Source organism: Rousettus aegyptiacus, unplaced genomic scaffold (genome assembly GCF_014176215.1).
Source record: "Rousettus aegyptiacus isolate mRouAeg1 unplaced genomic scaffold, mRouAeg1.p scaffold_m13_p_3, whole genome shotgun sequence".
Lineage (NCBI taxonomy): Eukaryota > Metazoa > Chordata > Mammalia > Chiroptera > Pteropodidae > Rousettus > Rousettus aegyptiacus.
Genome location: NW_023416306.1, coordinates 142,672,065 through 142,684,859, shown reverse-complemented (window position 1 = coordinate 142,684,859; position 12,795 = coordinate 142,672,065). Strand labels below are relative to the sequence as shown.

Below are 12,795 nucleotides of genomic sequence, written 5' to 3'. Positions count from 1 at the left end.
GTTCATACAAATCACTCACAGTATGCTTTTCAACCAAAACAGAATTAAATCAACAATAGAAAGAAATCTAAAAATTAAAAGACTCATTCCTAAATAACCAATGGGTCAAAGAAGAAATCACAAGATAAATAAGAATATATTTTGAGATGATTGAAACAAAAACACAACATACTAAAATTTGTGATACAGCTAAAACATTGCTCAGAGGGTAATGTATAGCTTTAAATGTCTACGTTAAAAAAGAATAAAGACCTTAAATCAATAACCTAACCTACTTTAGGAAACTAGAGAAATTAGAAAACAAAGAACAAACAAAACCTCAAGTAAGCAAAAGGAAGGAATAATAAAGATTAGAGCACAAATTAATAAAATAAAGAATAGAAAAATAACAGATAAATTTCAATGAAACCAAATCTATTTTTTGATATCAACAAACCTGACAAGCCTTTAGCTAGACTGACCAAGAAAAAAACAGAAGGCTCAAATTACTAAAATCAGGAAAGACAGATATAACATACCATCTTATAGAAAAAGTGAAAAGAATTATAAGAGTATACTGTGAACAACTCTGTGCCAATAGATTAGATTACTTAGATAAATCTGACAAGTTTCTAAAAAGACATAAATTATTGAAATTGACTCAAGAAATAGAAAATTGGAATAGACCTATTATAAGTAAAGAAATTGAATTAGTAATTTAAAAGCTATCCAGAGAAAAGCTGAGGCAAAGATGGCTCCCATACTACAAAGTATCACATACTACAAAATATTTAAGATATGTACTGAATACTGCCAAACATTTAAGAATAATTACTATGAAATTCTCAACTCATTCTGAGGTCAGAGCTATTACAATATCTAAACCAAAGACATGACAGGAAAAAAAATATATGTCCAACCAAATCCTGCAACACATAAACAGGATTATACACCATGACAAAGTGACATTTATTTAAGGAATGCAAAGTTGGTTTAATAGCTGAAAATCAATGTATTCACCATGTTAACAGATTAAAAGACCCAAACCACATGCTCAGTTCAAAAGACACAAAAAACATTTGACAAAATGCAAAAAGAATTAACTAAGAATAGAAGGAAACCTCTTCAACCTGAAAAAGAGTATTTATGAAAAAAGAATAGCTGATATATAGTGGTAAAACACTGACATTGACTTAATGGAGAAAGACTCAATGCTTTCCTCATAGGATGTTCATTCTTCCTCCTATTCAACATCATATTAGAGGTTCTAGCCAGGGCAATTATTATTATTATTTTTTATTTAAAAACAAACAAACAAACAAAAAACCCAAACCTACAGCACCTTGTATTCCTAGGTGGTCTTCCATCCAAGTACTAACTAGGCCTGACCCTGCTTAGCTTCTGAGATCAGACGGGATCAGGCGCTTTCAGTCTAGCCAGGGCAATTAGCTAAGAAAATGAAATGAAAGACATCTAGATTGGAAAAGAAGTAAAACTATCTTTACTACATCTAATTTGCAGATAACATAATCTTATATACAGGACATCCTAAGAAATCTACTAAAAATCTATTAGAACTAATAAAGGAGTTTAGTGAGGTTTCAGGATACAAGATTAATATTGAAAAATCAATTTTATTCTATACCATAGCAATAAACAAGCCAAAAAATGAATTAAGGAAACAACTGCATTTATAATATCATCAAAAAGAATATAATACTTAGGAATAAACTTAATAAAAGCATAAGATTTCTACATTGAAAACTACAAAACATTGTTGAAGATCTAAATAAATGTAAAAACATCTCACGTTCATAGATCAGAAGAATTAATTTAATTTAATTTTTTATCCTATAGCACCTGGTCTTGCTAGGTGGTCTCCCATCCAAGTACTAACCAGGCCCAACCTTGCTTAGCTTCTAAGATCAGACGGGATTGGGCGTGTTCAGGGTGGCATGGACGAAGACGTTAATATTTTTAAGATGGTAATAATTTCCAAATTGATCAACAGATTTGAGGTAATTCCTATAGAAGTCTCAGATGCCTTTTTACAAAAGCTGAGAAGCTGAAACCAATATTTATATGTTAATGCAAGGGTATGAGAATAGTCAAAACAATCTTGAAAAAGAAAATTAAAGCCAGAGGACTCATACTTTCCAAATTCAAAACCTACTACAAAGTTATAGTGATCAAGACAGTGTTGTTAAAGATATACACATAAATAAACGTAAAAGAATTGAGAGTCCAGACAGATGTAAACCCTCACATTTGATTTTTTACAAGGATGCCAAGAAAAGTCATTGAGGAAAGAATAGTTTTTTCGATAAATTGTTATGGGACAATTGTACATCCATATACAAAAGAATGGATTTGGAACTCTACCTCACATCATATATAAAAATGAACTCAAAGCAGATCACAGATCCAAATGTAAGAGATCAAACTGTAAAACTCTTAGAAGAAAATATAGTAAATCTTTATGATCTTGGAATAGGCAGTGTTTATTAGATATGACACCAAAATACATGAGACAAAAGAAAATATAAACAACATTAACAAAGTGAAAAACTTTTTGCTTCAAGGACATTATTAAGATAATGAAAGACGACCTACAGAATGGAGGAAATTTTTTTTGTTTATCACAAATCTGTCAAGGAACTTTTATCCACAATATATAAAGAACTATTACAACCTAGTGATAAAAAGACAACACAAGTAAAGTGTGCAAAAGAGCTGAATAGACATTTCTCCAAAAAGCCTGTACAAATGGCCAATAAACATATGAAAAGATGCATCATTAGCATTTAGAGAAATGAAAATTAAAATCACAATGAGATAGAAGTTCATACTCATAGGAATGTCTATAATGAAGAAGTCAGATAATAAAGAGTATTGGTGAAAATGTAGAGAATTCGAATTTTTATACATTGTTGGTGGGAATGTAAAATGGTACAACCACTTTAGAAGAATAGCAACACCTTGATGTGTTAAACACGGAGTTACTGTATGACTGAAATTCCAGTCCTAGAAACACATACTCAAGAGAAATGAAAATATATATCCATATACAAAATCTGTACACAAATGTTCATAGCATTATTGAAAACAGTCACAAAACAACCTAAATATCTATTATCTGATGAACCAAGCAACCAAATGTGCACATGCATAGAACAGAATATTACTCGGCAATAAAAATAAAAATATGCAATGCAATATATTTATGACTTACTGTTGAACTGTACACTTGAAAATTATTGAATTTCATTAACCAATGTCACCATAAAAAAAAAATACTGATACATGCTACAAAATGAATGAACCTTGAAAACGTATAAGTGAAAGAAGCAAAATGTAAAAGACTACATATGTATGGATCCATTCTTGTGAAAGGGCCAAAACAGGCAAATCCATAGATGTAGAAAGTAGATTAATGGGTGCTGGGACTGGATGGGATGATGAATAGGAATGGGGAATGACTATTAATGTGTACGAGGTATCTTCTGGAGATGTTGAAAATTTTATAAAATTGTGATAATGGCTGCAAAATTCTGAATGTATACTACTGAACAGCATACTTTAAGTGGATGATTTATGGTATATGAAACATATCTCAATAAAGCTGTTAAAAATACACTTACCAATAAGAGTCTGATTCCTGTATCCAGGCTTCTGTTCCACCATACATCTGTATTAGAGGTTAACAAGTGCACTGCTGACACAATGACTGTCTCCAATAAAGCATTTTCTGTATTCTGCCATACCTGTAGTATACACATTATCTACTTTATTAGGTAGAATCTGATAATCTAAGTAAACTGTTATAGCAAACAAAATCACAATTAAACTTAGGAATAGGAAAATATTATTAAGTGCATTATTAGGATTACCATTCTAAAAGCTCTTGTGAATCCAATGGAAACAGATACTGAGTAGAGCCCTTGTAAGGAACTGTCCAGTGAAAGAAATGCTATCATAGCAAAAGGTGACACTAAGACAAACGAAAAAGACAAATTTAATTAAGACAAAGTAACTCCTACCATATTTTATTTTGGCCAAGATGAGGTTTTAAAAATGCACATTAAAGCAATTAACTTAAAAAAAAAAACCAATAAATCAAAACATAAAGAACACTTGTATGTAGCATTATACAAATATGGGAATTAATAACATTTCTGTACACTTTGTAGATACAACACAATTCCTACCTAGATTTAGCAAAATCCGTCTGACAACACCAATCTTCATGAGCCTTGCTTGCTTCTCTAAAAATAATGTCATAGTCTGCACATCCTTGGGATAGAAAGGGTTTCGGAAAATTCCAAAGATATAGACACTCTGAATTTCTCTAAGTATCCACAATATTATAAGTAATATCATCAAAATATGGCCAACAATAGCTTGGGGACTATTTTTGGAAATCTGTGAACAACAAGCAAAGTGATGAAGCAAAATACTTTCTAAGAGAGTCAAGACTAACATAACAATGTAGAAAAGGCATTCCTTCCAAGTAAACTGTTTTTCTGAACCACTGGGTAAAGCCTTAGATTTGGTTCCAACTCCATGTCTGGTCACACTGTATTTGAAGACAAAACCCATCTCACTTAGGTTAAGACTCAGTAAGAACCCAAGTCCACTCATAAGAAGAACCATTCCAGTAGTGTTGGGAATGAAATACGATGTTACCGCGGTTCCAGCAGAGATGATGAACATTATTAATAACCTGAAGAGAAGAAAAAAAGATTTTCTTGAAGAGAATAAAAACGTTAAGAATAAGTTACATATAGCTTTAATATTTAAAATAATTACCGTGGATGGGTTGACATAGATGAGCCTCCAAGGCCAAACTCTAAAACCTGCTCCATTGCCCATAAGAAAAGTGCATCAGGTGGTGGCAGGGTCCCAAGTGCCCATAGAAAAGGTAAAAATATAAATAGTGTGTGTAAAACCTGATTCATTTGTTCTAGAACTGGTATATTGACCATAAACCTATAGGAAAAAAAAAAAAACACTTAAATCGTACAAAATTATAAGAAGACCCTTCCAGGAAAAACAAGATATACACCCCCTATCTCACACACCTTCCTCCCGTCACAAAAGGACCCTTACAGAAAGGTCCTAGTCTCAACTTGAAAAATATCAACACATATAAACTGTGATCATTGTCCTTCCCCTATACCATTAAGTACCCCTACTCGATAGTGTCCAAGTTTAGCACTTAAGAGAATATGTGATTTCAAATGTGGAAAAAAAGGAATTAAAAGTAATTTACTGAATAAAATTGAATTTAGAAATCTGTAAAACTGAACTGAGCCAAGGGCAAAAATATTTCTCCCTTAAATGTCTAAACTACATTGGATGAAATTCTACCAATGATTCTTTAAACTATAAAATATTTTAATTTAAAATTGCAGGTAACTCTGGAAAGCCAGAGCCTTACTGCTGTTCACACATTAGTAGCTAGCAAAGAGAGCAAGCTCTTCTTTCTCCTACTCGTTCCAGCACTGTCTTGCTCCCAGGGCCCAGAATTTGAAATCAGTAGAGTTAATATCAGAAGTTAGCAACATTAGGTTATGAATGTGCCTCTGTGGGTTACACTGGAAACATAACTAGCACTTATAATATTGTTTCTATTTTGTATATACAATGATATGGATTTGAGAATACAAACACATATAATTTCATTAGAGACTGTTCCTTTTAAGTGGAGAAACTGGTTTTTCATATAACACTGACCAGGTAAATATAACATCATTAAATGATTTCAAATAATTTAATAAAAACTTTAAAGCAGAGAATAATAAATGCTATCAATACATTACTTTTTGGAATGAGACTAACCAAACACTTTGTCTGGAATACAACAATGTCATAGTACTTAAGAGTTTCAGAGATAACTTTCAAAAGAGAAAACTAAATCTAAAACTTATAGCATAACTGTACTTAAATACATGAGCTGCTAGAAATCAGTCAAGGAGAAAGGCAATTTCTGTGATAATCACCACTTAAGTGTATGTTAATGGTCCTGAAGCAAATGTATAGCAACCATGGATATAATAATGGCATAATGTGTTTGCTCACATGTGTACCGGGACTATGCCAACTAATGCACTCTGCCTCCTAATGCATGTCCTTCAAATTTTTATAAGCAGAGAAATAATGAACACAAGGTTAACAATGTGATGCTAAATTAGAGGACAATACTTTTCGTAGTATAGTTTCAAAATAAAATTCATTTTTTTCTAAGAAGAAAACACTGAAGTAACAAAGAAAATTGAAACACAATAAGTCACAGGAAGGTCAAGGAAAACATGCAGATTTGTATAGTTGTTTTTTTAAAAGACAATACTTGTTAACATATTCAAGGATAGGATAATTTGTGTAAAAAAATGTATACTCAGGAAATATTTTATACAAGTTGAATTTACTCCCTCCCCAGATCATTTTGTTCTTAACATAAATAAGCAACAGCACAGAAAAACTTATTCACAAGGATATCAAATAAATATAAGCACATGTAACTGAAGTAACCATTGATTACTTTCTTGTTTATATGACTCAGGCCCAAGTAAATGATTATTGTGATTTTTTTTTATATGAAAATGTTTAACAGGAATTTTCTATGGCAAAAATCTGAGCCCTCAAGAAGAAAGGGAATCTAACAACCATAAATATATTTCAAATTCTGTATATGCATTATGATCCATATACTCCCCAAAAGATGTTCTTTATAGTTTAGATGATGTAAATATGCATCATTCATTCAAACAATTCCTGAGTGTATGAACAAAGCACTGTAGATTTAACACTTGTCTTTGATAAAACTACACAGATAGTCACTTAAAATTATTAAATGACATCTGTACTAGGTAGAATAAAAAATGGGAAAAGAAAAAAGATTACTACACTGTGGAACTCAGCTCTTCAACTTTCAGCATGCTCTGAAATAAAATTAAGATACAATTTGATATATTTGACAGCTGTCCAAATTTGAATAGTGTACACATTTTATACATTATGTCTACAGTATCAATACCTAATGTATAAAGGTCATCTTGATTCTTTATTATTTTGCTAAACAGAAGCTAAACATTTTCTAAAAGTGAAGTGGGAGGTAATTTTTCTGTATAAAAATGTCATTTAAAAAAGTTTTGAAAACTGCCTCTTTTTAGTTACAAAGTTTTCTTTGTATTTTCAAACTGTAAACATTAAAACTGCATATTAAACCCAACTAGAATGTAGTAAAAAACATGTTATGTTTTTTAGAAATGGGTAATGTGGAAAATCAAGGTAACCAAATTATAAATTAACTGAGTTTTTTTTTTAATTAAAGAACCTAGGGCATCATTTTAAATGCAAATATGTATTATAGAAGGTATATAATTTCTGATTTTAGAAATGGCACAGTAAGATAGTAACTCAATAATCTATTCTGAAAATAATCTTATAAACTTAAATCTTTCAAAAGGAGTAACATGTATGTACATACATTTAAACTCAACTTTATTGTTAACTTTCAAAATCAAGGATTTAACTATATTTTATAGTTAATAAACAGTAGTGGTACTAAGAAACCATTTATAAAACAATTTCCCATAAAGTAATTCTCCTCTTAGATGTTTGATTAGGTGAAGAACTACAAGGGTATTATAGTGTCCAATGGTTCATAAATGTATCACATTAGACAAGATTAAGAGTTAAGGAATAGCAGATACCTAAGAGTAGGTCAGTTTCAGTACATAGGCTGCCTAAATATTTTTAAGTGCCTTGTTTTATTTTGGGCTGCAATAACAAAAATACCACACACTAGGGTGGCTCAAACAATAGAAATTTATTTCTCATAGTTCGGGAAGCAGAATGTATGAGATCAGAGTGCCACCTTGGTAGGGTTCTAGTGAGAACTCTCTTCCTGGTTTGCAGACAGCCAACTTATCATTGTATCTTCACATAGTAGAGAGAAAGATCAAGGTCTCTAGTGTTTCTTATAAGAGTACTAATTCTATCAGCTTTGGGCCACCCTAATGATCTAATCACCTGCCAAAGACCCCCATCTCCAAATACTATCACAATGCGGGTTAGGCCTTCAACCCATGAATTTTGAGGTGTCACATACATTCAGTCTATAACATTCCACCCCAAACGTCATGTTCTTATATACAAAATACATTAATTCCATCCCAATAGGTTCCAGCATCAATTCTAAAGTCCAAAGTTTTATCTAAAAGTCATCTAAATCAGATACAGGCGAGACTTGAGATACTATTTATCCTGAGGTAAAATTCCTTTCCAGCTGTGAAACTGTGAAAACAGATAAGTTACTTGCTTTCAAAATACAATGGGAGGACAGGTATAGAATGGACATCCCTATTCCAAAAGGAGAAACAGGAAAGAAGGAAGGGATGACAGGTCCAAAGTAAGTCCAAAACTATTCTCTGCCTTCCAGGTCCCTATGGTGGAAATGTCGCCCAAAGCAAAACTCGAGGTGGGGGTCCTACCTCCATGGGTGTACCAGCCTAAGGCTTCCAGCATGGCTTTCTAGCTTTGAAATTTGAGGCATTAGTCCTGTTAATCTCTGAATTACTTTCAGGGTCATTTTTCCAATCTTCTTAAAGAACAGTGCCTGTTCACAGCCAAAGAGGTCTATCATTCCCATCCTATCAAATCTAACAACTTTCCTTCATTACATCTGGTCTCTGACCCCTTTAGTTTAAACTGGCAGTGTGTCTGCCCATATAATCCCATAAACCATTTAGTGATAGTCCAGCCACACCCTTGGTGTTCTCTTTAGAACATGCTTCCTCACTTTTTGCAATATGAGTAAGCCAAAAGTTTTCCAAATCTTCAAGTTCTGGTTCCTTTTTGCTTAGCAATTCCTTCTTTAGTTCATCCGCTTCCTTTCATATTTTACTATAAGTAGTCAAGAGGAATCAAGCTGTTCCTTCGATATTTTGCTTAGAAACTACTCAGATATATATCTAATTTCATCACAAGTTCTTCCCTCCATAAAACATTAGAAAATGGTTCACGCAAGTTCTTTGCCGCTTTTAACAAGAATTGCCTTTCCTTCAGTTTCTAATAACATGTTCTCATTTCTTTTTGAGACCTCACCAGAATCACCTTTAATGGGCATATTTCTAGCATTCACTTCAAAACTCTTCCAGCCTCCACCTATTACCCAGTTCCAAAGTCACTTCTACACTTTTGGGTTATGTTAGAGAAGCATCCCCGCCTCTTGGTATGACAATCTGTCTTACCAAACAAAACACTGCAGACTGGGTGGCTTAAACGACAGAAATTTCTCAGTTCTAGAGGCTGGAAGCCTAAAATCAGAGTGGCGTCCTGGTTAGGTTCTGGTGAGAACTTTCCTCGGCTTGTAGAAAGCCAACTTCTCATTGTATCTTCACATGTTAGTGAGAAAGAGATCAAGCTCTCTAGAATCTCTTCTTATAATTAATTCTATCATTCCAGGATCCCACCCTGATTATCCCAATAACCTCCCAAAGACCCCATCTCCAAATACTGTCACATGGGGTGTTAAGGCTTTAAATATATGAATTCAGAGGGAACACATTCAGTCCATAACATGACTGTACATTTCTACCTAGACACTGACCTGTGAAAGAGAAAGCTGCAATCTACAGAGAAAAACTCAGATTTAGAAAAGGCAAGTAAAAGGGGTTATCAAAAAATTTTGTTAAAAAACCTATTTTCTACTTTCTTCATCAAATTGATTTAAAAAATCAATTTCTTCAAGTTACTATAACAAAATTAGAAATGTTGTTGTTTATCTTAAATCCACTCAATCTGTACATAATATTTATGTATTTAAATTTTAAATTCTTCATTTTCACCTCACAGAAAAGTTCCATTGTTTTCATAGGTCTCAGCCAGGCTATCTTATTTATCTTTTCTTATAAAGGGGTTTTCTTTTTTACTTCTCAATAACATTTAATTACTGCTTTAGTATGTATGTTTAACAGAAATTAGTCCTAAGAGAGTAATCATAAAAACAAACTATCACCCAATGGTTTGGCCTTGATGACTTTTAATCCACAGATTCATTTGTTTTTAATACTAAGAAGAGTACTCTTATTAGGTATGCTTAAAAACAAAGCAAGAAATAAATTATTTGATAGCTTATTACCTGTGTGCAAGATCTATAGAAACAAAGAAAAAAATATAAAGAGGTCTCATAAGAGGAGTGATTTCATAAGTATCCTGGGTTTGGAAAGTTGCAGTCTCTACAGCTGTGTTTACAATTAACGAATATTCTCCTGTACATAATGTTATCCATCCAAAGAAAAACAGTAAAACAGTGCCTCCTGCATTGCCATATAGCAAAGTTATTCTATTCGGGAGTAGATACCACGTTCCAAGACCACACACTAACCCAGCAAGAATAGAATGAAAAACTGTATTGGCTATATATTTCTTGCCAGGAATTAGAAATTTGATAGTTTCGGCACCGGCACAACTTGTAAATTCATGCTCATCCTCCTGTGCTAAGATATCCGTGGTTGGCATTCTTTCTACTGTCATTGATTTGTTTCTGGCATGTAAACTTGTAAACTGGATGACAAACGCAGTGCAAAGCATTAGTCCACCTGAGAATGCTGCTGTGTAATAGTCTTCCAGGATGCCTAATTGGTATAAAAGTGTTCCAATTCCACCTAAAATCCATGGCATCAGAAAAAGGATAATTTGATTAACATATATGTAAGAAGGGGCACAGTAGCCTAATTTGAGTCTTGGGCCTCCAAGAACAGTCTGTGGAAAGCGCTTCAGAAAGAAGTCCTTTTTGTAATCATTCAGCAGAGGCACATCTGGACTCATCCTTCTCATTCAGGATTATTCTGAAAGCACATCCTTTTCTGTAATATAGAAATCTCTAAAAAAAAAAAAAAAGAGGGAAAAAGTTACAATTTGAAAATGTCATACTTAAAACATGGGAAGGGGAAACCTCAAATTTCTATTTATCTCCTTAGTTTAAGGGCAGAATTTCTAACTTCACTTCTCTAGCACCTCCCCATTACCTGACACATACCTGGCACTAAATAAATAGTTGCTAAGTTGTTTTTTATTTGGAAAAAATCATATCCATCATTAACTTATCTAGAACTTAATATCTGAAATTAGATCTTAAGTTAATTGACATTTTTAGATTTTGAGGTCAAAGTAAAGTTTACAAAATTAAAACTCTCAACTCAACTCTGCTAGTGGTTTAACTTATCATTTCCCTGAGGGCTTTTGTTGTTTAACTTTTTCCTCTATTAGAAGAGTAAGCAAAATTTTTCTGTAAAAGTCCAAAAGTAAATATTTTAGGCTTTGTGGACCATAAGGTCTCTGTTACAATGACTCAACTCTGCTGTTGTAGCAGAAAAGCAGCCACAGATAATATATACATAAATGAGTATGAATGGTTCTGTTCCAATAAAACTTTACAGTATTTACCCAAACAGGCTGTAGGCCAGATGTAGCCTACAGGTCATAGTTTATCAACCCCTGCCCTATAAAGTAAAGATATCCTCTAGAATTCCCTTGAATTAAAACGGACAGAGAAATGGAAAACAAATAGAAATACTAAGCATTAGTCACATCCCTTAATTATTGTAAATTAAGGTTTATCCAATAATTTAGTCAAATTCTGCTAAAATAGTAGCATTTCAATAAAAAGCCACTGGCAGCTCAGGTAGTAGGAAGAACAATGAACTGGAAATGAAAAGACTTCAGGTATCACAGTAATGCTTATTACTAGCTACATTACCACAGGCAAACCACTTCATAATTCAAATTTAGTCTTTCTGTAGGTTTCCAAAAATCTACCAGCAGTAAGAAAGCATTTGAAACAATAATAGGACCTGTACATGCTTTAGTCTAGATTACTTTAAAGGCCACAAAAATCTAAATGCCAAATAACATGGGTCTCTTCTCCTCAACTTTTCTTTTTCCTAGGATACAGTCGGGAACTTATTCTGAAAAACAGTTGCCTGACACAAGGTCAGCTAGCAAAGTATTACCTCAGGGATCATATATTGGGCTAGAAAAGAAAAATTGTGTTTAAAGTCTTCTTCATAAAGATATATAGACTAATGGAATAGAACAGAGGAGATCGGGCACGTTCAGGGTGGTATGGCCGCAGACTGGAATAGAATAGAGAGCCCCAAAATAAACCCTCACATATATGGTCAAACATTTGACAAGGGTATCAAGACCTTTCGATGGGAATAGTCTTTTCAACAAACAGTGTTGGGAAAACTGGGTATCTCCACGTGCAAAAGAATGAAGTCAGACCTTATCTAATATCATATACTGAAATTAATTCAAAATGAATAAAGGACCTAAATGAAAGCCCTACAACAAAAAAACTCTTAGAACTAAATTAAGTCTTAAAACAATAAAACTCTTAGAAGAAAACACAAAACAAAAGCTTCCGACATTGGATTTGGCAATGTCTTCTTAGGTATGACACCAAAGGTACAGGTAACAAAAGAAATAGACAAATTGGAATTAAAAAAAAGTGTACACCAAAAGACATGATCAACAATAAAAAGGCAACACACAGAATAGAAGAAGTAATTTGTAAATAATATACCTAATAAGGGATTAATATCCAGAATATAGAGAAAACTCCTAAAACTTAACAACAACACCACCAAAAAAAAAAAAACAACCCAATTCAAAAACTGGCAAAGGACTGAAATAGACATTTCTCCAAAGAAGATATAAAAATTACAATAAACAAATTAAAAGATGCTCAACATCACTAATCATTAGGGAAATGCAAATCAAAACTACAATGAGCTACTACCTCACACC

General features: G+C 32.9%; 1 protein-coding gene and 2 pseudogenes across 4 annotated transcripts in view; all 3 read right to left on the bottom strand.

Moving 5' to 3' along the window:
• PCNX4 (pecanex 4) overlaps positions 1-12,795 on the bottom strand; it is a 40,734-nt gene that overhangs the window by 18,633 nt on the left and 9,306 nt on the right. For 3 of the 4 annotated variants that reach the window (XM_016162400.2, XM_016162401.2, XM_016162403.2), the window contains 5 exons: positions 10,124-10,867; positions 4,789-4,968; positions 4,188-4,702; positions 3,870-3,970; positions 3,621-3,743 (listed from right to left, as the gene is read on the bottom strand). In XM_016162400.2, coding sequence (XP_016017886.1) covers positions 3,621-3,743; positions 3,870-3,970; positions 4,188-4,702; positions 4,789-4,968; positions 10,124-10,821 — 1,617 coding nt within the window. In that variant the 5' untranslated portion in view covers positions 10,822-10,867. The remainder of the gene's footprint in view (positions 1-3,620; positions 3,744-3,869; positions 3,971-4,187; positions 4,703-4,788; positions 4,969-10,123; positions 10,868-12,795) is intronic. The other variant, XM_016162405.2, reaches the window with a different exon arrangement.
• Positions 1,310-1,429, bottom strand: LOC118600872 (annotated as a pseudogene).
• On the bottom strand, positions 1,828-1,946 carry LOC118600477 (annotated as a pseudogene).